This window comes from Alternaria atra (assembly GCF_907166805.1).
Source record: "Alternaria atra isolate CS162 genome assembly, contig: 22, whole genome shotgun sequence".
NCBI classification, from domain to species: Eukaryota; Fungi; Ascomycota; class Dothideomycetes; order Pleosporales; family Pleosporaceae; genus Alternaria; species Alternaria atra.
The window spans coordinates 947,219-973,098 of record NW_025091320.1 but is presented as its reverse complement, the minus strand read 5'-3'; the positions used below and the strand labels follow the sequence as shown (position 1 = coordinate 973,098).

The 25,880-nt window shown below is 52.0% G+C and overlaps 7 protein-coding genes across 7 annotated transcripts; 3 read left to right on the top strand and 4 right to left on the bottom strand.

The window, feature by feature from the left end:
* Positions 1-166: 166 nt before the first annotated feature.
* On the top strand, positions 167-2,753 carry ALTATR162_LOCUS3077 (uncharacterized protein; the record flags this gene model as incomplete). Its single annotated transcript, XM_043310683.1, has 2 exons — positions 167-661; positions 711-2,753. 2 exons carry the CDS (start codon positions 167-169, stop codon positions 2,751-2,753), a joined length of 2,538 nt encoding a protein of 845 aa, XP_043166618.1.
* Positions 2,754-3,310: 557 nt separating this feature from the next.
* ALTATR162_LOCUS3076 (uncharacterized protein) lies at positions 3,311-4,720 on the bottom strand (the record flags this gene model as incomplete). The annotated part of the gene is made up of 1 exon (XM_043310682.1): positions 3,311-4,720. One exon carries the CDS (start codon positions 4,718-4,720, stop codon positions 3,311-3,313), a length of 1,410 nt encoding a protein of 469 aa, XP_043166617.1.
* Positions 4,721-6,421: 1,701 nt separating this feature from the next.
* Positions 6,422-7,615, bottom strand: ALTATR162_LOCUS3075 (uncharacterized protein; the record flags this gene model as incomplete). The annotated part of the gene is made up of 1 exon (XM_043310681.1): positions 6,422-7,615. One exon carries the CDS (start codon positions 7,613-7,615, stop codon positions 6,422-6,424), a length of 1,194 nt encoding a protein of 397 aa, XP_043166616.1.
* A 416-nt stretch (positions 7,616-8,031) lies between these two features.
* On the top strand, positions 8,032-10,511 carry ALTATR162_LOCUS3074 (uncharacterized protein; the record flags this gene model as incomplete). The annotated part of the gene is made up of 5 exons (XM_043310680.1): positions 8,032-8,106; positions 8,159-8,190; positions 8,247-9,792; positions 9,850-10,158; positions 10,209-10,511. The coding sequence occupies 5 exons, from the start codon at positions 8,032-8,034 to the stop codon at positions 10,509-10,511; spliced, it is 2,265 nt and encodes a 754-aa protein (XP_043166615.1).
* Positions 10,512-14,494: 3,983 nt separating this feature from the next.
* Positions 14,495-16,525, bottom strand: ALTATR162_LOCUS3073 (uncharacterized protein; the record flags this gene model as incomplete). The annotated part of the gene is made up of 4 exons (XM_043310679.1): positions 14,495-15,492; positions 15,542-15,811; positions 16,046-16,125; positions 16,182-16,525. 4 exons carry the CDS (start codon positions 16,523-16,525, stop codon positions 14,495-14,497), a joined length of 1,692 nt encoding a protein of 563 aa, XP_043166614.1.
* Positions 16,526-17,061: 536 nt separating this feature from the next.
* Positions 17,062-18,400, bottom strand: ALTATR162_LOCUS3072 (uncharacterized protein; the record flags this gene model as incomplete). The annotated part of the gene is made up of 2 exons (XM_043310678.1): positions 17,062-18,174; positions 18,224-18,400. 2 exons carry the CDS (start codon positions 18,398-18,400, stop codon positions 17,062-17,064), a joined length of 1,290 nt encoding a protein of 429 aa, XP_043166613.1.
* Positions 18,401-19,290: 890 nt separating this feature from the next.
* ALTATR162_LOCUS3071 (uncharacterized protein) lies at positions 19,291-25,421 on the top strand (the record flags this gene model as incomplete). The annotated part of the gene is made up of 4 exons (XM_043310677.1): positions 19,291-23,398; positions 23,446-25,229; positions 25,303-25,314; positions 25,371-25,421. 4 exons carry the CDS (start codon positions 19,291-19,293, stop codon positions 25,419-25,421), a joined length of 5,955 nt encoding a protein of 1,984 aa, XP_043166612.1.
* Between the last annotated feature and the right edge of the window lie 459 nt (positions 25,422-25,880).

The following is a 25,880-nucleotide window of genomic DNA, read 5'->3' as shown; positions in this document are numbered from 1 at the left end:
ACAGTGAATACAGGTTATTCCATTCCTGCGGGTCAGTACAAGACCAGTGCACGCGACTGATCGCCTCTCCGTCGTCTACGCCTCACTCCTCAGCCTCTTCATCTCCAGCCTCATCACCACCATTGTTACCCCGCGCGATTGCTGATCGCCGCGCACGGTCGTCAACATGCCCTCTCAAGAGAAGGGCCTTAAGAAGCTCTTTCACCCCTTCAACCATCGCGCCTCTGAGAAGATTGAGGAGATTGAGCAAAAGCTTGAACACACCAAATTGCGAGGCGCGCATATCAAGGCCGTGCATGTGAAGCATAAAATTGGCAAGTTTACCAACCTCTTCAACGCCAACCATCGCCATGACGAGGAGCATGAGCAGCAAACGGATGCGAAGAGGAGCAAGATTGCAGAGAGTCACAGGTTCCAGAGTTTTGCGCCAGAGCGAGATGGTAATTTGGTGAAGTGGTACGTAGATGGAAGGGACTACTTCTGGGCCGTTGCCGAGGCATTGGAGCAAGCCAAAGAGACCATCTACATTGCAGATTGGTGGCTCAGCCCTGAGCTCTTCCTGAAGCGACCGCCTTACTATAATCAGCAATTTCGGTTGGATCAAGTGCTCAAGCGACGTGCCGCGGCCGGTGTGAAGATCTATATTTCTGTGTACAAAGAGGTAAGGCCACCAACCAGCGGTAAATCTTCAACAGCTCATATATGGATAGGTTTCTGCCGCTCTCACATGCAATAGCCAACATACCAAGAAGGCACTCATGGGCCTGTTCAAAGAGGGCGAGCCTGGATACGGGAATATCAAAGTGATGAGACATCCCGATCACAACGTCTTCGAAAACGCCTCAGACATGACATTCTACTGGGCCCATCACGAGAAGTTCATCGTCATCGACTATGCTATGGCCTTCATTGGTGGACTTGACTTGTGCTATGGTCGATGGGACGAGAAACAGCATCCGCTTTCCGATGCGCACCCATCGGGTGTTCAGAATCAGATCTTCCCTGGGCAGGACTACAACAACAACCGTATCATGGATTTTGAGAGTGTTCAAGACTGGAAATCCAACAAGCTGAATAAGCTCGAGTACGGTCGCATGCCATGGCACGATGTCGCTATGGGCGTCATTGGTCCGGCCGTGTACGACATCGCTGAACATTTCGTCCTGCGATGGAACTTTGTAAAGCGTGAAAAGTACAAGCGTGACGAGCGATATGACTGGCTTACTATGGAGGGCCGAGAGGGCGCCGACGAAGATCTGGTCGGAGTGCAGAGGCCCAAATTCCCAGTTGGTGAATATGTGCACCATCCCATAACACAGCTAAACAGCAAGAACCTCGACAACCGTGGCACCGTACATGCACAATTAGTCAGGAGTAGCGGAGACTGGTCTATGGGAATCGACCCTCATGAGCAGAGTATCCAAAATGCATACTGCGAGCTCATCCGCAACGCGCAACACTATGTATACATCGAGAATCAGTTTTTCATCACAGCAACAGGCAAGAACGATCAAAATCCTGTTCACAACCAAATTGGGGCTGCGATGGTCGATGCTGTTGTGTCAGCAGCCAAGGAGCAACGCAACTTCAAGTTGATCATTGTCATCCCGGCTATCCCCGGATTCGCGGGAGATTTGCGAGATCAGGCTGCTGCTGGAACACGCGCCATCATGGACTATCAATTCAAGAGCATTTGCAGAGGAGACGAGAGTATCTTCGGAAAGGTTAAAGCGGCTGGTGTCGACCCCGAAAAGTACATTTTCTTCTTCAATCTCCGCTCGTACGACCGTATCAATGTCACTCCCACACTTAAAGAGCGCGAGAAGAAGTCTGGTATGACGTACATGGATCTTGAGGCAGCTGAGATCGACGAGCTAGAGGCATCACCGGAAGAAGGTGGAGAGGAGGCACGGCGCAAAGCTGCCGAGATGAGGAAGGCGTACATGGATGAGGAGGAAGACGTAGGCAAAGGTGATCAGGGCGGTGTCATCGACCCAGACTCGATTGCCGACGACGCCATGCTTACGGAAAAGAAGCCTAGTGAAGAAAAGTGGGAAGGTGAAGAGGAAGAGGAGAAAGAGCACTTCTTCCAAGAAGAGCTCTATATCCACGCCAAGATCTGCATCATTGACGACAGGACCGTTATCTGCGGTTCCTCCAACATCAACGATCGTTCCCAGTTAGGCTTCCACGACTCTGAACTCTCCATCGTCTTGCAGGACACAGCCGAGATTGATACGGAAATGGACGGCAAGCCCTACAAAGCCGCACGTCTCGCCCACGAACTCCGCAGCAGCCTGTGGCGCGAACATCTCGGCCTCCTCCCGCCTCAACCCCTCAACGCGGCCGACGACCCCAACGCGCAACCACCTGGCGAAGACTCGCCTAACGACCCCATGCCCGGCCCCGAAGCTGACTTCGTCTCTGACCCCCTGTCGTCCAAACTCTGGGACGAATGGACGGAGCGCGCGACTACCAACACCGAGGTCTTTAGGTCTCTGTTCCACGCCGATCCCGACGACAATATCCTCACGTTTGAAGATTATGATAAATTCACGCCGAACCCTTCAGGCGACAAAGAACACAAGCAGGGTCATTTATACGATATGGTCAGGCCTGTTAAGGAGATCAGAGCAGAGTTAGATCGCGTGAAGGGGCATCTAGTGTGGATGCAGCTGAAGTTCCTGGAGAACGCTGATATGGCTGAACGGGGACTGCAGGTAAACTCTTTTACGGAGAGTGTGTATACATGAGGCGGGGTTGGCGGTTGCATGGAAGGGGATGGTACCGGTTATCGGAGGTGGTTGTTTGTTGGCGCTGAGGCGATTGGACTATTCGCATTGGTGTATCGGTTTGGTTGTTGCTTCTTCCTCCATGATTCCCTGCTACGTTTTATTGACGTCGTTACGACCTGAATGTATCTTTTTTATTCTTGTTCTTACAGAGTATTGTCAACGTCGCATGATGGCGAGTGTCGCGCTCCAGAGTGGTATTATCGACATGCTCTACCATTTTTACTGCCTCTGACATGCCACGTGACAATACTGAAGAAGGCAACTACACGATTAGAAATACAGGAGTAATGGAAAGTATGCAGTTTGGTACTCAGACTATCGTCGAGGTTGTCACGCCGGTTCGTAAGAGGACAAATTGTGCGTTAAGTAGGTAAAGACCACCAACCGCCAGTATATCATGTTGAACTCGCACAAAGAAATCTTGCGTATTCCTCAATTCTTTTGTTTTTCGCAAGATTGTATCGCCAGCAACATGTTGTAAATCACAGTTCATCTTGGACATCATCACCTCCTCTTTATTCTGCTTCCTTCTCTTGTTCCTCTCCTTCGTCATCCTCCCAAGCTAACTCATCCTCGAAATCCCTATCTTCCTCATCTGTTACAAACAGTGCACTCTCAATCTCTTCCGTCAAGAAGAGTCCGAATGAGTCCTCCGAACGTGCAACAGACGCACGACCCTCAGTCTGTGCGTGGTGCTGCTGTTGTCCTGACACCGGAGAATTATCAAGCTCAAGCGGAAAGTCGAAAGATTCCACCGAACTCGCAACAGATGCTCTTCCCTCTTGCTCTAGTAATTCTTGCATTTCCTGCTCGTGATGTTCTTGCTCTCTGTCTTGTTGCTGGTGTAGCTGCGGCCTCACTACCGGTAGATCGTCAAAATCTAGCGAAAAGTCGAATTTATCACCGGTTGATGGAGGCGGTACGGGTTGCTGATCAGCTCTTTGCAGACGTCGTCGAGTGGTGGGTTGACGTGTTGTTGATTCGTCATCGAACTCCAGAGGAAAGTCGAACTTATCCAGCACTGGTGGCCTTGACCGTACATTCTGCTCACCGGCCCTTGGATGGCCTCGTCTGATGACTGGTGGACGATCTATGGATCTGTCGTCTGGCTGCGGCCCGTTAGCTAATTTGCGGTTACCAATAGCAGCAGGATCAGATGGACGTCTCAGTGCGGGAGTTGATGTCGTCGGTGTGGCGATCTCTCTAGTGACAAATGCAGACAACTGCGGTCTGAAACCTGGAAACGAAGCCCTAAAGCGCTGGGGATGTGACTGTGGTCTAGGTAGGCCAGGGGCCAGAGGGATGAAGATATAAGGACCAGAGAAATAAGTAGTCGTCCCATAGCGAGTGCTAGATAGCGGTGTACAGAGCGAGTAGGCCGTCGTCGAGTCGGTGTTTCGTCGCTGTGTGGCTGGGCGACGGACGGCAGAAGGAGGCTGCAGAGGAGCTGTTGGTGGTACGGGAGTGGGCGCAGGACCAGAAACGTCCGGTACTGGATGTACTGTCTGGTATCCTGGTACGAGTATGCCTTGCTCGTCCACCATTGGTAGTGGCGGCTGTATCCATGGAGACTCGGGCGACGGGACGACTGGGGGTGTCGTTGACTCCCTGAGCCTGTACCCATCTCTGGAGTCACTCCTCGATCGAAGCCTTACCATAAAATGTGCGTACAAGACCAACTCCCCGCCACTCTCATACTCTCCATTATCCCAATCATCCTCTTTCAGCACCTCCTCGCCTTCACAAGGCGCATTCCGTCGAAAATGGATATGTACGCTGAAGCGTTCTGGATTGATGTTGAAGTCACTGAAGCAGCGGGAAACGAGGTTGTCGTAGGCGCCTAGCTCCGAGGAAGGACGGCGGAGGTAGCGTATATTGTCGGCGTAGTTGCGAAGGTCTATCATGGTAGGAACGGAGACGTACATGTTCAATTGAACTGGATAATATATACTTGGTTCTTTGGGAAGTGTGGTAGGTATATGTGAAGCTAATGATAGAGGGAAGGACATGGCAGAGAATTAGAACTGCCTTATAGTCGGATAGGAACTGTGTTTGTGACTATCGCGTATGCAAGGACCACACTAACGAAAACAGATCGAGGGGTAGATAACATCAATTAGTGAAAGGAGAAAGGCGTGACTTGAGCATGTGGGGTAGATACCATGAAAAACAAACTTTTTGACGTGCCGACGCTGATGTACTCGCAAGCTACTTGCATTCAACGTGAAACACCGTCTTCAGCGACATCCGTAGAGCCCAAGACGAAACCCGCCTCCTCCTTGGTGTCTGTTATCCCATAAGCTCCCATCGTTCTTTCTCCCCGTCGTCTTCCATATGACTACTTGATTCAAAATCATGCATCACCGTCCGCTTCCCAATCTCTTCCATCTTAATCTTGATTTTCACTCGGACAACCTCAGCAATCTTCCAAGGTGGCAATCCCAGAAGCGACCTCGAGAAATCCACGTCCTTTAACGGAAATTGTACTTCGCCATACGTTCCCGCATGCTTAGCGAGTTGTGCAGGAGCGTACGCGATGACGACGTTGTTCGTGTTCAGCATTGTGCGGACCTCAGGGCGTATATGTGGTATGCGGCAGCAATGCGCTTTTGCGCGGCCGATGGCGATACCCTCACTGCGCAGACGCCGATGCTGCGAGTCGTTTGTGGTAATGATTGGTAGATCGGGAGCTAGCGGTTCAGGGGTGTTCAATAAGGTCAGACTTATGGTGGAAAGACGGGAACGAGGTGAGGTGTCCCTCTAATGAGAGGCATTTCGCTCTTCGATCATGGCTTTGATGGCCTGCGATCTATTCTCACCAATTGAATACTTTTTCCAACTCGGGTGTGGATTCAACATCTGCCATGACGATCTGGGCGTCACCCTTGGTCAGATTGCGTTTGAAATATTTGCCAGGGATGTATGCTATTAGAGCACCGGCTTTGCTAATCATGGCACGAACAACAGGACATATACTGGGGTCGACACAGCATTTTCGGAGGGCGCATCCGATGACGACGCCGGTTTCAAGGAGCCGTGTACTGTTTGAATCTTCAACAGTGATTACCTCAAGGATAGCAACTGGTAGCGTGTGTACGCCCTTTAAGGTACAGCTCTGTTTGACAATCAGTTCAACGATAAGAGCCTGTTGTGGAAGCTCTTCGGGAAGGGGGAGATACGGATTTCGGTGCACTTTTTCAAAGTTGTCATCAACGCCCCTTGAGAACTTTCTCTGTGCTGCGCCAGTCAAGCTTAGCATCATCTGAAAGTTGGTATTCAAGACAACGTACCCAGTAGTTGCAAGCTCGACGTGCAGCTACACGATAGCTAGTCTCTCGACCGTTGAATTCGCGTACGAGTATCATTGGAAAGGAATTCATTCTGTCGTGACAAGTGCGGAGATGCTAGAAGGGTTCTGATAAACATCTGACGGTCCAAGCCTTCATGTAGATGTGTGTGGTGCGGCGGCAACATTGCGCTGAGACAGAGGGCACATGGCAGCGGGGCACTTGTCGACATGTGATATAAATGTGGTGTCGTTTATCGCAGAAGAGTCTGTCAATGGGTATCTCAAGAAATGTGCAAACGCTTCACGAAGATGTGCTCCAGCCCAGCATGAGGTGTGACTAGACACCAATCATGTCGTCATTCCCGTTGACCTTTTGGCCGTTCTGTTTCCCTCTTCCCTTTGTCTTCTTATTGTTGCTATCAACAGCAGCGGTACTAATAGCTCTCTTCCTGCGCCCCGCTTGGGCACTCGCCGTAGGTGACAGTGTCTCTTCCCTAGAAGCTTTGGCCATGTCCTCGGGAAGGAACTTTCCGCTGCCAGCAGCCTCTCTGACCAAAGATGTATAGAGCTCTTGAACAGCAAGCTCACTTGCACTTGCGTCTTGTGATGTACCGCCTTCGTCGGAAAAGGATGTATCTGCAAGGGGGTCGGGTGCGACGAGTTTGAGGCGTTCAGTGCCCAGGTGGAAGCTGTTGCATGATATTCGGGATATGTGGACTTTGGGGTGCGAAATATCGAGAGTGAGGTGTTGTTTAAGGTAGGCGGATAAAGCAGCTGTGAAGGGCTTGTTGTAGGTATCTTTAAGCAGCCTGCCTCGGTCGACAAAACCGGATATGTCGGCACCTGCAATAGTGATCTCTATGTGTTTGAGGAGCGTTGTGGTGTTGGTGAATGCCAACTGAATATGCAGCTGTCTTATGATGTTTTGTATGGATTGAGTCGAATGCCTCGCTGTGAGGTGCTTGAAGTATGTCTCGAGACCCGAAGTGATGACTGGCGGAGGCAGCCTCAAGGGTGCAACATGGGCATCGAAGGCCGATCGGAGGTAGTTCAAGAAGATGTCACGTACTGGAGCGGGCATCTTCACAAGCAACAATGGTAGGGATGTGAAACCCTTCGGAGAAGAGGTGACGCCCGGGTCTCGTAGCAGGAGCGCATTGTATGTCTGCTTCTCGTACTCGAGGCTCACTTCTAGTCCACGGGCGCGGTTTGGAGTGAGTTGGGAGATGGAGGATAATTGTGACGCCTCGGGGTCCATGGACTGGCGATGTCGGTCAATCCAGGCATCCTCATCTCCGATCAGCTCCCAGTTGCACTCCTCCAGCGGCCCCAATTTCGCGGTATCCTCAGCGCCGGGAAAGTCGACCTGTACGCCTCGCACATTGTCGCCCTTGAGTTGTTCTTTTAGTCTCTTGGCATGGATTCGAAGTGAGGCTTCTAGCAGGAGGGGCGTGTCGTGGCAGTGGAGCGGGGATAGGCGGTACAGGTTGTACGTCCTGTTGTAGAGTGGGTAGGGGGGAATTTGGGCCATGATGTGTCAGCTACCTCATCGTCGAGGTTTTGACGCGTGCGAGTCGATGGAATTAGTCGCGCATGCTTGGATGGGCGTTGGAATGGGATGGCGCCCTCTAGACGCGTCGGCGGTGACTGCGACGTGTCCGTGGGCCATGACGCAGCGTGTTGTTGGATGATTTGCCTGTGGTCCGTGCCTTCCGCAACACTTTCTTTAGTGACCCCGCTAAAGCAGGGCTTGTCGAGAAGGTTCTCTTTTCTTCTACGTATTGCCAGCAAGTCATCATAGCAGCGGCTTATTGAAATTTGCGACCCGTGCCTGCCTATCTTTTACACGACTTCACCAAAAATCCACTTTCGCCGCACACACTCCCTTTACTACCAAACACTACCCCAAAACTACCCAACACACATACCCCGCCATCAGAGATAAACATGTCTGTAGTAGGTGTTGATTTGGGAACGCTCAACAGCGTCATTGCTGTTGCGCGGAATCGAGGTGTCGATGTGGTGAGTAGTAGCCTAGTCGCATATCATACACGAAGATACTGACTGTGTGTAGATTGCAAATGAAGTTTCCAACCGCGCGACACCGTAAGCAAACCCCCATCACGCACACACAAAGCAGCAGTCAACTGACAATTTCGCAGATCGCTAGTAGGCTTCGGCCCCAAGAGCAGATACGTTGGCGAGACTGCCAAGAACCAGGAAATCTCCAACCTCAAGAACACCGTCTCCTCCTTCGTCCGCCTCGCCGGCCGCAACCTCACAGATCCCGATGTTCAGGTCGAGCAAAACTTCATATCCGCGCCGCTCATCGATATGGGCGGCCAGGTCGGCGCTGAGGTGCAATACCTGGGTAAGAAGGAGCAGTTCACTGCCACTCAGATCACAGCCATGTTCCTCACCAAGATGCGCGCCACAGCATCTGCCGAACTAAAACTTCCCGTCAACGATGTCGTCCTCAGCTGCCCTGTCTGGTACACAGACGCTCAGCGCCGCGCCATCCTCGACGCCTCCGAGATCGCTGGCCTCAAGTGCCTCCGCCTCATCAACGACAACACCGCAGTCGCCCTCGGCTGGGGAATCACAAAGCTCGACCTCCCAGCGCCCGAGGAGAAGCCACGGAGAGTCGTCTTCGTCAACATCGGTCACAGCAACTACACCGCTACCGTCGTTGAGTTCAAGAAGGGCGAGCTGGCTGTCAAGTCGAGCGCCTGGGACCGACACTACGGTGGACGTTATATCGACCAGGCCCTTGTCGAGCACTTCGCCAAGGAGTTCAAGGAGAAGTACAAGATCGACGTTATGGAGAACGGCAAGGCCCGCCTTCGTTTGGCTGCCGGTGTTGAGAAGCTCAAGAAGGTCCTATCCGCAAACAACCAGGCGCCCATCAACGTCGAGTCCATCATGAACGACGTCGATGTACGCGGTATGCTCAAGCGCGAGGAGCTTGAGGAGCTGATCAAGCCCCTCATCGACCGTGCTACCGCCCCTATCGAGCAGGCCCTGGCTGAGGCTAAGCTCACCACTGCCGACATCGACGCCATCGAAATGGTTGGTGGCTGCACACGTGTGCCCGTCCTCAAGGCCAAGATTCAAGACTACTTCGGCAAGCCCCTCTCCTTCACTCTCAACCAGGACGAGGCTGTCGCTCGTGGATGCGCTTTCTGCTGCGCTATCCTCTCACCAGTATTCCGTGTCCGTGACTTCTCCGTCCACGACATGGTCAACTACCCCGTTGAGTTCACCTGGGAGAAGTCCGAGGATATTCCTGATGAGGACACCAACCTGACCGTCTTCAACAAGGGTAACGTCATGCCATCAACTAAGATTCTGACTTTCTACCGCAAACACCCATTCGACCTCGAGGCTAGGTACGCCAAGCCCGAGCAACTGCCAGGCAAGATGAACCCCTGGATCGGCCGATTCTCCGTCAAGGGTGTCAAGGAGGACCCCAAGGGCGACTTTATGATTTGCAAGCTGAAGGCACGCCTCAACGTGCACGGTGTGCTCAACGTCGAGTCTGGATACTACGTCGAGGAAACTGAGGTCGAGGAGCCAATTCCCGAGTCTCCATCAGCAGAGAAGAAAGAGGGTGATGTACGTTCTTCCGAATTTCCTACTGATCTTAGTAACGGTCGGCAAAGCCCGCCTGAGCCGGCCGCGAAACGACGAAAGCCTAGCGCTGATCCTGTACTTGGGCGTCCCGCTTTTGCCCACGTGACAAATGAGCTAACAGATAATGCGCAGGCAATGGACGTTGACAAGGACGCCGCCAAGGAGCCACCGAAGATGCGCAAGGTCAAGAAGCAGCAGCGCAAGGGTGACTTACCACTATCGGCAGGCACTGCTTCGCTCGACGAGGAGAGCAAGCAGACCTTGGCCGAGAAGGAGAACTCCATGATCATGGAGGACAAGCTCGTCCAAGACACCGAGAACGAGAAGAACAACCTTGAGAGCTTCATTTACGAGCTCAAGGACAAGATTCTTGACGTCTACGCCGAATTCGCCAGCGACGACGAGAAGGCAAGGCTCAACGCTAAGCTCGAGACCATTGAGGTAAGTCTAACCAGCAGCACGCTGTAGGAATGGCGCTAACATCCATACAGGAGTGGTTATATGACGAGGGTGACGACGCGTCAAAGGCACAGTATGTTTCCAAGAAGGAGGACATCCGCTCCATCGCCGGCCCTATCATCCAGCGCTACAACGACAAGATCGAGAGCGAGCGACAAGCGGTCATGGAGAAACAACAGAAGGAGCATGCAGCTAAGCAAGCTGAGCTCGAGCGCGCAAAGCGGGAAGCCGAGTCTAAGAAGCAAGCTGAGGCGCCGCCGGCGGAAGAGCCAAAAGACGCGGAGATGACAGACGCTGAGGCACAAAAGCCTGACGGCGTTGAGGAGGCTTCTTAAGCGAGGCATCTACGAAGGAGTAACGGCAAGTGAAAAGCATTTGGTCGGCGTGGTATACAGGGCTACGTTTGGCGCGAGGGAAAGTTTCTTGTTCGACTTTTCTTCCTTTTTTCTGTGATGATCATGGTAATGCGATGCTTATGATAGACTAGTCCATAGACGAACGAACACGATATCCTGTTTTGGAACTATGTTCCATCACTTCCATCTTCTATCCAAAGTACCCCACCAAAGTTTCAGAGGCAAAGATTCATCAAGCTCGAGCGTGAAGACCAGAAGAAGACTTGTACCATTCGGGTTCAGGCGCTCCGCTTCCTATATGATCCACCAATCAGAATTCAACTGTACCGAGCAGGCGAATGAGGAGGCGCGCCCTGTGTACGGGTCGACTGCGCCTTCTTTAAGCTTAGCGAGGTTAGGGCTGATCGTCTCATGTTCGAACTCACTTGTAACGTCCCTGCTGTCTCCTTTTCAAGAAAATGCATCTGAAGCCGCTGAATATCTTTGCGAAATTCACTTAGACGGCACCTCTGTGTTCGTACCCTAGCTGGGGACTGCTCTCGCTATGCACTCGGAAACTGGCCTATCAAATCAACTTAGTACCGCCAAAGCTGCGTGCCAACATAAGAGCACTGCTGTACGGAGAAAATCAAGAACAGGGTGTGGAACCTGCAAGTGAGTAGTTTGTTTTGTTCAAGGGTGTAATAGTCGTCCGATTGGCGGTTTCTTATCCAGCGGTCTGGACTAGCTGCGGTCCTGTGCCTATGATCGCTTACCAACGTTGACTAGAGCCCGAAGAGTCAAGTGCGACGAGGGCAAGCCAGTATGCTCTCGTTGTCGATCTACTGGTCGAATATGCGAGGGCTACGGCTTGTGGGGAGGCGGAGGAAACACCTACGTCGAAAGATATGGCGGAGTATCTACGAACAAAACCCCACTAGTCTCGATCCAGAAGCCTCCAACAAGAGTTCTACCCGTCGAAGAACTCCGACATCTACAGCTATACAGGATGAGAATTGTTCATACAACTTCCGGCTGGTTCGCCTCAAAGTTTTGGAACTCGACTGTGCTGCCGGCAGCCTCGTCTGAACCAGCTGTTCTCCATGCTGTTGTGGCGTTGAGCGCCGCCCACAGATGCAGTTTCAATTCATCACAAGCTCCAGATACCCGAGAAAAATTCATGCTCCAGCAGTATACCAAGGCCATGCGATCACTACAGCCGCTGTTGCAACGTGGAGACAGAGATTCTATCACAATTATATTGGTCACCTGCCAGCTATTTACTTTGCTGGAGTACCTCCGCGGAAAGTATCAGGTTGCTGAAACACATTTGCGAAATGGTCTGAAGCTTCTGAAAAACATGGCTACCGAGAAGGACCGCTCCCACCATGGCGTTCTGGTAATCAGACCGGATTCACACAGGAATACTGTAGATCAAAGTATTGTACGCAGCTTCGCGACCCTACACATGCAGAGCAACCTGTTCGGTCCCAGTTTACAAGATGTCTATCTATTCCTGCAGCCGATGGGAAACACGATGCCATATACTGCTTTTACAAGTGTCGAAGAAGCAAAAGATTCTCTGGATGTGCTGTTGCATCGTATAGTCCTGATCACTCAGCGATATCGAAAGCTAGGACCTGGGACTGAATATGACGTTGTTGCAGTAACATCAGCACAAGATGAGATCATGAACCATCTCGAGACTTGGTACAAAACTTACCTGCGTACGATTTCCAGGATCGAAAAGATAATCTTAGCTGCCGGAAAAGAACCCGATGCGCCGTTAGCATTTGGTGCGAAGAAACCACCGACAAAGCTTCCGACGGCTCGCGAGCCATCGGTTTTCAAATCATTACTTATGCATCACGCTATGGCGAGCATCATGTGCTGCTGTTTGCGTTCCAATTCTGAGCAGCAATACGAAGCGTATACGCACGCCTTCTTAACGATACTTATGCACGCCGTACACATCTTCGAAGAGTATTCATTAGCACGATCCATACCGAATAACGTCAATCTTCACAATTCTATTGGTGAATTCGGCTTCATAGCGCCATTGTATTATACGGCTATCAAGTGTCGACACCATCGCATCCGCCTTCATGCTATTCGACTGCTGCGTGTGGTTCCGCTGAAAGAGGGAACATGGGATTCTTTCACTGCGGCGAACATCGCGGAGACAGTTACGAAGCTTGAAGCGAAGGGTGCTTATAATGAAGAAAGCTTTGATGACGGCTTTTCTCTAAACGAAGTACCGGTCTTGGAAGATGCTTGCGGGTGGTCTCTTTTACCAGAGCATAGCATGTTCCACACTGTGGAAATAACGACACGAGAGGACCTCGCAAACGAAGTCGTTGTCACATGTAGGAGATGGCGTAGGGACGGCACTCCAGAGAATATCACCTTCCATGCCACCAACGAACCCGCGCCCATTCCAGACAACAAAAGACCATCCCATCCATATCCATAATCACAACCATCAGAACCCATACATCCAGAAAGAGCTTATATGTCCTACCCCTCCATCTCCGTCTCCGTCCAAACCCACAACTTCTGCCCTAGCTCCCTATCCTTGGACAACTCACTTCCGTTTCCCAAAACACCTACGGGTTCATAATACCGCCCACTCATCACGCCTTCCGCAGTCGCAGCCCAAATCCCATTCTTGATCCCTTCCTCCACTGAGCCACACCTCTTCGGCGCCACCTCCCTCGCCAGATATTTGATCTGCTCGTCGTCGCCCTCGGCACCTTTGTTGAAGAGCTCAGTCAATACTTCACCTGGGTGGATGGCTATACAGAGGATCTATGGGTAGCGCAGCGCGTATTGGCGCGTGTAGAGAATGTTGGCTAGTTTAGATTGCGTGTATTTCTCCACAGATGAGATTTCAGGTTGAGAGGATCTCAGAGTGGAGAAGGCGATTCCGCCGGTGGGGAGGGTGGCGGTATGGGCGTGACCTTTTAAGCTGAGGGATATGACACGCGGTGGAGAGCTGGCATTTTTCTCTGCCGTGGCAAGGAGAATAGAGTGAGCAATTTAAGGAGGAGGGCGTGACCGAATTGGATTTCGTGGCCTTGGAGGGTTGTGCCGGGGTGGCCACCCATCTATCATGTGGACTGTCAGTGATGCACACATTGATCTCGGTTTTCCTTTCAGGTCTGGAAAACATAATGATGGGTTGAAAACAAGTGAAAAGGGACAGAAGACGTACAATCCCAGCGTTCAATATTGAAACATCTAACCTTCCGCCACCTTTCCTTATCACCTCCTTCGCCGCTCTGGATATCGATTCAAAGTTCGCTAGGTCGCATTCAACAAACCTTATGTCAAATTTTGGTGTCGTTTCTTCTAGTTCAGCGACTGCAGCGTGTCCGCCTACCACGTTACGAGCGGCGATACAAATCTGTGCTGGATTATACTCGGCCAGTTCGAAGGCAGTAGCTACCGATCCCACTGTTTGCTCCGGTGACGAGAACAACCTTGGATATCAGAGAGGGTGTGGTAGACATATTAGTTCAATGATGAGATGAGCTGGGAGTTGGAAAATTATGTGATTAGACGTTGGAAGGGGGATGGTGAGAACGTGTACCATATGATGGAGTATTTTATATATCCCAACTCCATCCATTCTCCTGTTTCCGGATTATGCTCGTAGTTCTAGCTCAGACTTTCAGCGTGGCACAATTGGACAAGCTTTCCTCATTTCCTTGGTCAGGTGCCTAAGAGGAAGGGGGCGCGTATGCAAGGCTGCGGAGGAGCGAGGACGCCGAGACTCCGATGTACGATATCTTCCGAGGAGTAAAGAAAGTATGGGTAGAGTAATGAAGGCCTTATCTTAAAGTGTTGAAGCTTTATGGAACACAACTCATGCCGTTCAAAGGCTTCTCGAGGTCGTCTGTCGAAAAAGATGGACTCTACCCTTGTTCCGATCGTATCCTACTCCAACCCTTCTCCCTTCAAAACTTCAAGCATCCCAGCTATCAACCCACTTTACACAGTCTGCCATCTTGCGTGACAATCCCCTCTCTCTTCCCACCATCCACATCTCTGATCTCCCACTCATCGCTACCCACGCCGCCGATAGCCCAAAAAACACCTTCAGGATCATACTTCCTCTTGACCCTGGCCAACTCCTCATAATTACTTCCAAAGAACGCTTCCTTCCACTCCCAATCCTGTGCATCCCCCTCATTGATATAACTTCCACTCCCTACAGTAATATCTCTCCAAGTCTGCATGTACCCCTGCAACCTCTCATGCCTCTCTGTAAGTGCCTCGTGCGACAAGATAGGGGCTCTCCCATCCCAGTGTGCGTTTGATTCGTAGGCTTGGGCGTGTAAGACTGTGGTTCTGAAAGCAGGGTTTACGGAGTTGTTAGGGTTGCCGGAGATTGAGAGTATAGGTGCGTAGTTCATTCCATGGAAGGTGAGGGAGCCGTTTTCCACAACGTGACGGATGGCGAGGTGTGAGATTTCCAGAGTGGAGTGGCTGGAGAAGGTGGTGCGGGGGAAGAATCGGGACGCTATCAGTGTATGGCCTGTTGTTTCGCCGAGTACCCTCTTGGAAAGAGAAGATGCTTCATCTTTGTTTCCTTCTTCATACGAGAAAGGTGGTGTGAGAGACCGCTTCACTGTCGGCATGCGTTGCTCAATGCCCAGATCGTTGAGGTTTTGAAGTAGCGGGCGTATGAAACGTTGGTATTCGGCTATAGTCTTGTTTGGTACAGAGATACTGACGGTGAAGGTAAGGCCAGCAGTGCTACTGTTTGGGTAAATGAAGCTATAACCCAGACCACCTGCATCGCAAATGGCAACTGAGAATTCCCAGTAGGCTCGCATACCAGCCCAGAAGGTTTCTGTGGAGATTGGAGACGCACTTGATCCGCGGTCTGGTGTAGTGGAGAAACGGATACTGCTCGAGGCTATGGGCGTAGCTGGAAACGCCTTAACGACGACGGACGTTATGATGCCGAAGGTTCCTGGTTCTTAGTCAGTGACTGCATTGTTCTTTCCAATGGGGAGTAGTACCTCCGCCACCTCCACGGAAAGCCCAGAAAAGATCTTCATTCTCTCCTTCATGAGCTTCTACTACCCTGCCGTCGGCTGTGACAGCAGTGATGGCAAGCACTTGATCTGCAGCCAGTCCATAGTAGCTCGTATAAGCGCTATGTCCACCACCTTGGAGAAAACCACCTGCGATACCTACGGTCCCTCCACCTGCAACGATCATGACCATATTTTTCTGCCGCATCAGTGCCGACCCTTCATAAGCCTGTGCACCAGCGGCATAGGCAACCGCTGCTCCTGTGTAAGAACCAGTAGGTGATGTGTAGTCCGGATCATACGTCATGTCTTTGAGGTTGTGTGTCCACACACTAAGAGCGTAACCCCCAATAGATTTTCCATTGAAATCATGGCCCGAGTTCTTGATCACGAGGCGGATGTTGTTGGCCCGGGCAAAATTAACTGCGAGCTGAATTTGTCTTACTGTAGTGGCTCTAACAACATACTCTGGCCAACCGCCTTGAGTACAGTTTGAGATTGGCTGTGAGGTTGGCGTGCACGTATTCCCAGATGCCCATTGTGACATGATACTCGCTGGGTCATCGGAACTGTCGTAGTCAGTACACCAAACATGAAAGCCTCGTTTCGGTACCGGTAGGCTCACTGTAGGTTCATGCCTGCCCAGCTACTCTTCAACTGTTCGCACTTGGCTGCACTGTAACCCTCGCCAGCATAGCAGACGCTGGCGAGTGGCTTAGGCTTCAACAACGTACCACCCAGAGTTGCATTGAAGGAATCCCAAGCATCCTCACTAGGCCACTCAGGGTCTCCTGGGATGATCTTACAGCTATCAGGTGCCGCTATTGCTGATACACTACCAGAGCGCAGTGCGTCGTTGCGCGCCACTTCCTCGTCAGTGAGCTGTTCGCGCTCCCAGTCAAAGTTGAGAGCAGCAGTTGTCGCTGTTAGCAAAAGGCATAAAAGAGCCACATAGAGCATCTTGAACATGTTGTAAGTGTAAGTGTAGTGAGGTGAGATGTCCAAAGATACTGAGGAAGGCGCGAGGTGGCTCAACATAGGAAAGTGCGTACACCATAGTCATACATAGATAACACCCGTTCACCCCCCACACACCCTCCAAACACCTCGTTTGTGGGGCTGTATGTGGTGGTCGTAGGTGTGGTAAGACTGAGGTGCGGTTTTCATCTACTGTCCTGCATATACGTGCCGGCTATATAGCCCGCCCGCCGTCCCGGTTCTCAGAAAGAACCCTACGTGGGAATCGCGGTCTAGGATTACCGTTAGCCTGGGTATGCAACACGGACAACAGATGGCGGAGGAGAGAAAGACAAGTTAAAAAGTTGGGAGATATCTTTTCATACAAGGAGTTATCATGCAATACGACAATTGGACAAATGATCATGGGGGATAGAAGAAGTGCGCCATCCGCTATACATAAGATCGTCTGTCCCCGAGATCCAATCTCATCTAGCCTAATAGTAAAGTTACACATTCATCCCAAATGCACCGAAAATAGAATCAGATTACAGCAGAAGCTCCAGAGGGTTCTCGACAGCCTTCTTCAGCTCGCGCATGAACTCGCCACCAACGGCACCGTCGACGACCTTGTGGTCAAAGCTGCCGGTGATGACAATCTGGTCGTCCCACTCAACGCTTGCTGTGCCATCCTCTGCCTCGCCTGGTACGGCAACCTTCCTTGTTGTGCCGATTGCGACGATGCAAGCTTGTGGGGGGTTGATAACGGCAGTGAATCGCTCAACAGCGGGGTTCATGCCCATGTTAGAGATGGTGATGGTTCCACCCTGGTACTCTTCGGGCTTGAGCTTGCCGTCGCGTGCACGCTTGCCAAGGTCCTTGATCTGGGAGGAGATGGACTGGAGACCAAGTCCGTTGACGTTCTTGACGATGGGGGTCATGAGACCAACGGGGGTGGAAACAGCGACGGAGACATCGACAACGTTGTGCTGGCGGATGATGACCTTGCCGTTCTCCTCGCGCCATGACGAGTTGGCAGCAGGAACCTTGCGAGCGGCAACAGCAAGAGCCTTGACGAGCAAGTCATTGACTGAGAGCTTGTACTTGCCGTCAGCTGAGGCGTTGAGAGCTTCGCGGAGCTTGAGAAGCTTGGAGACGGAGATGTTGGAAGCAACGAAGTAGTGAGGGTTCTGCTGCATGCTCTCAGTGAGACGGCTGGCAATGACCTTGCGCATGCTGGTGGCCTCGGTGTCCTCGTAAGCAGCGGCGGAGGCGCCAGCAGCGGGGGCAGCACCTGCAGCAGGCTTGTACTTCTCAATGTCCTCCTTGGTGACCATGCCGCCCTTTCCAGTGCCCTTGATGGAACCGATGGGGACGCCCTTCTCGAGCGCGAGCTTCTTCGCGGCGGGGGAGACGCTGGGCTGGCGCTGGAGAGCGGTCTCTAGGCGGTCACCGGTGGACTCAGACTCGATGGCAGTGGGCGCGGACTCCTCCTTGGCGGGGGGAGCGGTCTTGGAGCCAGTGTTCGGGGGCTCGCTGGCCTCAGCAGCGTTGCCCTCCTTGGAGGGAGTGTCGGCCTTCTTGTCACCGCCGGCGTCCTCGATGGAGAAACCCTCGAATGCGGAGACGTCCTCGCCCTCCTCGACCATGACGGCAATGGGCTGTGAAAGTTAGCATCGCATTCTCGTGATTGTCAAAGCCTGAACTTACGCTTCCAACAGCGACGTCCTTCTCGCCAGCGTCGCGGAGGATCTTGGCGATGGTGCCCTCTTCCTGGAACTCAAAGTCCATCTGTGCCTTGTCCGTCTCGATTTCGACGAGCACATCACCGGGCGCTATTGAGTCGCCGACCTTCTTCTGCCATGCGCCAATGTTTCCGGAGGTCATGGTTGGGGAGAGGGCGGGCATGCTGATAACGCTGTGCGAGGGGTAGGCTGCGAACAAGGTGCGTTAGCAACGCGATCACCACCGGAGTTTTTAGTCGCGCAGAAGACGGTGAGAGTGCTCACATTTCGAGGCATAGTATCGTGCAAGCGCGGCCAGGGCTGGTGTGCGTCTGTTTACATGCCTGTCAGCTGTGCTCTTCGGAGCGTGTCTGGACGAACCCAGACGGCAATCAAGACGACTTACGCAGAGCATCTCGAGGTAGGGAGGGCGCCGCGCAGGGCAATTGACCCCCTCGAGCTCAACTGGCTTCCAGCCCTGGAGAGCAGAGTTGTGGTGGCAGGCATTGTGTCGGGATGCCGGTGCGCTGAGATTTACTCGAAACGACTGAAATAGGCGTGGGTGGAGAAGAAGAGACTCGTCGGGCGGGAGCGACAAGCTACAGCTGTATGCTCAGGCGCTGGTCGGGGCTGGAGGAGATGGAAGGCAGTTCAACGAAAAGTTTAGTGCTGTTGGTTGGAGACCCGGCGACTAGCGTTCTCTCCCGATGAGGGTCTATGCTGTATGCGACATTTCCCGGAAGGCCCTGTGAAGTGTGGCACGGCGCGTGTGGCTTGACACTGGTGTGGCGCCCACTAGTCTCCCGCGCTACCAGTAGACTGGTCCCTGGTAGGGTACGTAACTAGTAGGGAAAGACACAAAGTGTCATCTCACATAGCAACCGTGGAACTCTCGTTGGACCATACGTGGTTTCTCTAATTCGCTTCCCTTCCTTGCACTCATCTGCGCCGGTACCAGTCATCACTGCCTCACACGCCCCCTTCCGCGTCCCTCCTTCCGCCATGGTTGCTGAGGAAAGGGCACTACTACAAATATCCCGGACGTGAATAACTATGGCCGACACTGACCCCCCGCCAGCGCCGAAAGAGGAAGTTGAGAAGCCTGATAATATGGAGGAAGAGAAAGAAACACACCCATACAACACGGGAGACGAAGAGGACAGCGACTCAGATGCCGAGTCGGACCAGGCATCAGAATCAGAACATGGAGAGGATACGTCTTCCCCAGCGCCGGAAGCTCCACGGGAAGAGGCGGATACCTCGACATCGACACCTGCACCTGCACCTGCACTCGAAGCGCCAGCACTCAACGTACCCGATGGAGGAGATGCGCCGCGATCATCCGAGCAGATCTTCGACCATCGCCTGCCTATCGAGAACCGGCCGCGAACAGACTCGCAATCCACTGCAGCCACGACCGCTACACGACCATCTACAAGAAGCTCTTTAGTTTTCGTAGTCACTGCGCTTGAGACAATCGCAGCTTCAAAAGATGCTAGGAAGAACAAGAAGCTTGGAGACAGCACCAACGCGGCGCTGTCGGCTATCAAGAATGAGGGTGATCCGGCGCGCATCAATCCCGAGGTTCTCTTTGAACCACTCCAACTTGCCTCGGAGGCCCCCAACGTCCCCGTATCCATTACAGCGCTCGATTGCATCGGAAAGCTCATCAGCTACTCCTACTTCTCCGTGCCGGCCGAACCGCGAGCCGATAACAGCGAGGTGCCTCCTCTGATCGAACGAGCCATAGACACAATTTGCGATTGTTTCCAAGGCGAGGCTACCGCGCCAGAAGTGCAACTGCAAATCGTCAAGTCGCTGCTGGCAGCTATCTTGAACGACAAGATTGTTGTGCATGGAGCGGGACTGTTGAAGGCTGTGCGACTCACGTACAACATTTTCCTCCTTTCCAAGTCGAGCGCGAACCAGCAAGTAGCACAGGGTGCATTGACCCAAATGGTAGGAACAGTGTTTGAGAGGGTCAAGACGAGGCTTGTTGTTAAGGAGGCTCGGTTGAACTTGTCGCGGACGTCCTTGAATGAAAAGGACCAATCGGAGGAGAGTGTACAGCAAGATGAGGGCAGTACAGAAGATATCAGTGGCTCCGAGGCCAATGGTCAAGACAGAGAGGACGAGCACGACGCTGAAACCGCCGAACCCAGCGACAAGGCCGTCGACCGACACACGGGTCCCAAGATCACACTGCAAAGCTTCGAAAACAACATGAGCTTCAACGACGACCGAATACACGATAACGCACCAACACTGGTAACTCGCATCAAAGGCAAACCTGGGTCGCGACATGTGTCTGGACAAGAGAGCTCGCCTCATGTCAACACCGAAGAGGAGGAAGAGGATGAGATATTTGTCAAAGATGCGTACCTCGTATTCAGAGCCATGTGTCGTCTGAGCACTAAGGGTCTGACCGTGGATCATGCCCACGATGTCCGATCGCAAGGCATGCGTTCGAAGCTTCTCTCTCTGCATATGATCCACACCATACTCTTCAATAACATTGCTGTATTCGTGTCGCCGTATGCCACCATACGCAGTGGCAGCGATGAACCAACAAGCTTCATACAGGCGGTCAAACAGTACCTCTGCTTGAGCTTGAGTCGGAACGGCGCAAGTTCAGTGAAGCAGGTCTTCGAAGTTGCCTGCGAGATTTTCTGGCAGATGCTCAAATATCTGCGCATTTCACTCAAGAAGGAAGTCGAGGTGTTTCTAAAGGAGATATACCTTGCAACTTTAGACAAGCGAAGTGCTCCTGCATTTCAGAAGCAATACATTTTGACAATATTCGGAAGGCTGGCTGCAGACCCCCGAGCCCTGGTAGAGATCTATCTCAACTATGATTGCGACCGCACTGCACTTGACAACATGTTTCAGCGCGTCGTTGAACACTTGTCCAAGATATCTAGCAACCCCGTCACCATCACAGCCGTGCAGCAGCAAGCGTATCAGGACCAGCGAGAGAAGCAAGCAAGACAGATGGACTGGCAGAGTCGCGGCACATTACCGCCATCGCTCACAACCGTCTCAATGAATTCATCGCACGAGACAGAGCATGGCTACCCCCAAGAGTACGCCATGAAGCAAGAGTCTCTCGAGGCCCTGGTCGAGATACTCCGATCTCTCGTCAACTGGGCTCAACAAGCCCTGCCTGAGAACACCAAGCAAAACAACCCTGACATGCGACCATCGCTCGACGACCTCCGTGTATCAACAGACACAAGATTTGCCGCAGAATCTCCAATGGTGGGAGCAGACTCCGGAACTGTTACGCCGCTGGCCGAGGATGACTACAGCCAACTTGAAAAGGCAAAACAGAGGAAAACAGCACTCACAAATGCATTGAGACAGTTCAACTACAAGCCGAAGCGTGGACTAAAGACGTTGATTGCCGAAGGTTTCATTCCCTCAAACAAGCCTGAGGATATAGCTCGCTTCTTCCTCGACAATGACCAGATCGACAAGACGGCACTGGGAGAGTTCCTTGGTGAGGGTGATCCCGAAAATATTGCCATCATGCATGCTTTTGTCGATTTGATGGACTTCACCAAGACCCGCTTTACGGACGCCCTGCGGCGCTTTCTCCAAAGCTTTCGGCTACCCGGTGAAGCCCAGAAGATTGATCGCTTCATGCTCAAGTTTGCTGAACGATATATTACCGGTAACCCCAACGCATATGCTAATGCCGATACTGCATACGTTCTGTCATACTCAGTCATCATGCTGAATGTCGATCAACATAGTAAGAAGATGAAGGGCCCTCGCATGACGCCAGCAGACTTCATCAAGAACAACCGTGGCATCAACGATTCTGCTGATCTGCCGGATGAGTATCTACAAGGTATATTCGATGAGATATCGCAAAACGAGATCGTATTAAATACCGAGCAAGAAGCTGCTGCGGACAAGGGGTTATTGAACCAACAACCTACTGGAGGGTTGTCTAGTATTGGGCAAGTCCTAACGGGTGGTGCTCGCGACCTACAGCGGGAAGCGATCGTACAAGCTTCCGAAGCAATGGCTAACAAGACCGAGCAACTTTACAAGCAGCTCCTTCGAGCCCAACGGAGAACAGCCGCAGCCCTCCCAGTCTCAAAATTCATACCCGCGTCATCCTCCAAGCATGTCGGACCCATGTTCGAAGTCAGCTGGATGCCAATACTGACTGCTCTCTCTGGCCAAGCTCAAGACCACAACATCGAAATCGTTCGTCTGTGCATCGAAGGCATCAAGCTAGCAATCCGGATATCGTGCTTATTCGATCTCGATAGCTCACGACAGGCCTTTGTAGCTTTCCTCGCGCGCTTCACCAACCTCTACAACGTGAGCGAGATGAAGGCTAGGAACATGGAAGCGTTGAAAGCCTTGATCGAGATTGCCCAGACGGAGGGTAACCTTCTACGGGAATCTTGGCGTGAGGTCCTCACATGTGTTTCGCAATTGGACCGTTTCCAACTCATTTCTTCTGGTATCGACGAACGTGCCGTGCCAGACGTGCTCAAGTCGAGTTCAGGCACCGCACAGTCGCGTAAGAACCTCAACGTTCCGGCCAACCGTCAAAGACCAAAATCACAAGCGAGCACCATGAGCTTCCATTCTGAAGTAGCCGAGGAAAGTCGATCCACCGACATCGTCCGAGGAGTAGACCGCATCTTCACCAATAGTGCAAACCTATCTGGTGAAGCTATTGTGGACTTTGTCAAGGCTCTTGTTCAAGTCAGCTGGCAAGAGATCCAGTCTTCTGGGCAGAGCGAGTCACCGCGCACTTACAGTCTGCAGAAGCTTGTGGAGATCAGTGGCTACAACATGACGCGTGTCCGTTTCGAATGGACCAACATCTGGCAGGTGCTTGGCGCTCACTTCAACGAGGTTGGATGCCATACCAATACTAATGTCGTCTACTTTGCTCTCAACTCACTACGGCAACTTTCTATGAAGTTTATGGAAATCGAGGAACTGCCGGGTTTCAAGTTTCAAAAGGACTTCCTCAAACCCTTCGAGCACATCATTAACAACACAAACGTCGTCTCGGTCAAGGACATGGTACTACGCTGTTTGATTCAGATGATACAGGCACGAGGCGAAAACATTCGATCTGGCTGGAAAACTATGTTCGGTGTTTTCACTGTGGCCGCCAGGGAACCCTATGGTATGTTGTTTCCCAAGTCAGTCTGTACGGCCACTAACACACAGCAGAGGGCATTGTAAACCTCGCGTTTGAAAACGTCACTCAAGTATATAATACCCGCTTTGGTGTAGTGATCTCACAGGGCGCGTTCGCAGATCTCATTGTCTGTCTAACTGAATTCTCGAAGAACTTCAAGTTCCAGAAGAAATCACTACAAGCAATAGAACTGCTCAAGTCATCTGTACCAAAGATGCTTCGGACGCCCGAGTGTTCTCTTTCCGCCCGCGCTGGATATTTGAAAGACTCAGAAAAGGGCTCTTCAATACCCAAGCAACCCAGTCGACAAACCCAAGAGGAGCAGTTCTGGTTCCCAGTTCTATTCGCATTCCACGATGTCCTGATGACCGGTGAGGATCTGGAGGTCCGGTCAAGAGCGTTGCAATACCTGTTTGATACTCTGATTAGCTATGGTGGCGACTTTCCGCGGGATTTCTGGGACATGCTTTGGCGACAGCTTCTGTACCCCATCTTCATGGTCCTGAAGTCAAAGTCCGAGATGACCAAGGTCTTGAATCACGAGGAGCTTTCAGTATGGCTTTCGACTACTATGATTCAAGCTCTCCGCAACATGATCAAACTCTTCACCCACTTCTTTGATTCGCTAGAGTACATGCTCGACCGATTCCTGGATCTCCTCGCCCTTTGCATATGCCAGGAGAACGACACCCTAGCGCGTATTGGCAGCAACTGTTTACAGCAGTTGATCCTGCAGAATGTGCAGAAGTTTCAGGCTGATCACTGGAGCCAAATCGTCAAGGCATTTGTGGACCTCTTCCAAAGGACCGAAGCAACAGCACTATTCTCTGCTGCAACTAGCGGCTCATCTACACAAACCACTTCGACGAACGGTACTGGTAATACATCAGACCTGACAACGCCAACAGGAGAAGGACCGCCCGGCGAACTCTCGCTTCAAACACCTGCTGAAGAACCGAAAATGGACAACGCCCTCGGGATCAACGGCCTTTCAGGCACAAGGCGACCATCACTGGTGACTTCAGACTCTGCGAGCATCAGTGGCGGCGTTGAACAACGTATGCCATCGCCGCTCCCTAAGCGCCAGACTCAGGAGTTGGAAGATTACCGTCCCGACGACCAGAACCTCCAGCAACCACCCGTTGTTGTAACTGCCGCCCGCCGTCGCTTTTTCAATCAGATCATCACGAAATGTGTTCTACAACTTCTTATGATCGAGACGGTACAAGAGCTCTTCACCAATGAAGCGGTATACGAGAAGATTCCATCCGGCGAACTCCTCCGCCTTATGGCCGTTCTCAAGAAGTCGTACCACTTTGCTAAGCGCTTCAATGCGAACCGCGACCTGCGATCACGTTTGTTCAGGGAAGGCTTCATGAAGCAACCGCCAAACTTGCTGAAGCAGGAGAGTGGATCTGCGTCTGTGTACGTCAGCATCCTGTTTAGAATGTACCACGATACATCCAATGACCGCGCCGCCTCGCGCGCCGATACTGAAGCCGCTCTGATTCCACTCTGCGAAGACATCATTGCTTCATATGTCGACCTCGACGAGGAGACCCAACAGCGCAACATAGTTACTTGGCGCCCTGTCGTTGTTACCGTATTGGACGGATACACCGGCTTGCCCAATGCCGATTTTGAGAAGAACGTCGACATCTTTGCGCCGCTTGTTGTTGGGCTTCTAGGTACGGAAATGGCGCCCGATGTACAAAGAAGTGTACAAGCGCTTGTCGGGCGCATCTTCGAGACCAAGCTGGGTATGGAGAAGCAGCCGCTCATGCCGGCTATTAGTCGGAGTCCACGGGGCAGCTTCGTGGGCAGCCCGATCCAGAGGAGGGCCAGCAAAAGTGGACGGTAGAGTGACTCCTCACCCTACACTCCTGTAGTTTCTTTCCGAGGTTCGTTAACTCGACACCTGCTATTCATGTTCTGTTCTCTAGGTCTGACTCCGCAGTTTATATTCACTTGTCTGCTCAGCACCTTCCTGTTCTTCTTTTGGATCTAAAGCATTGTCGTTGAGGTCGGGCTTTCTTCAGAGGGCGTTCGTAGGCGCGAATTTTGGTTGTGTTGTACAGTAGCACGACATCAAAATCTGCATCATCTTATCAACTCTTTCTAGATTTGTCTATTAGAGCGAGAGAATTGAAGCAAACAGCTTACTTTGTAATTCGTTTTTTGTCCCATAGTTCTGGTGATCATTGTCCATGTTTATGGGATCAACACGATCGACAGAGCCGCTTCATGCAGGTACGACCGGGGAAAGCTTAAACCCGAGAATACTCAACGTCATGGAACCTAATTGCCGTTGCTGGTAGCATGTACCGCACAACATCCACGTAAGGTGCGTGTAAGGTATGACGTCTGTTGATGGCTGACATCACGATGCAGAAGCGGGAGAAAGCAGTAATGCTTCTTATATGTGCAGCATGTCTCATAACCACTTAAGTGAACAACAGCCAACAAT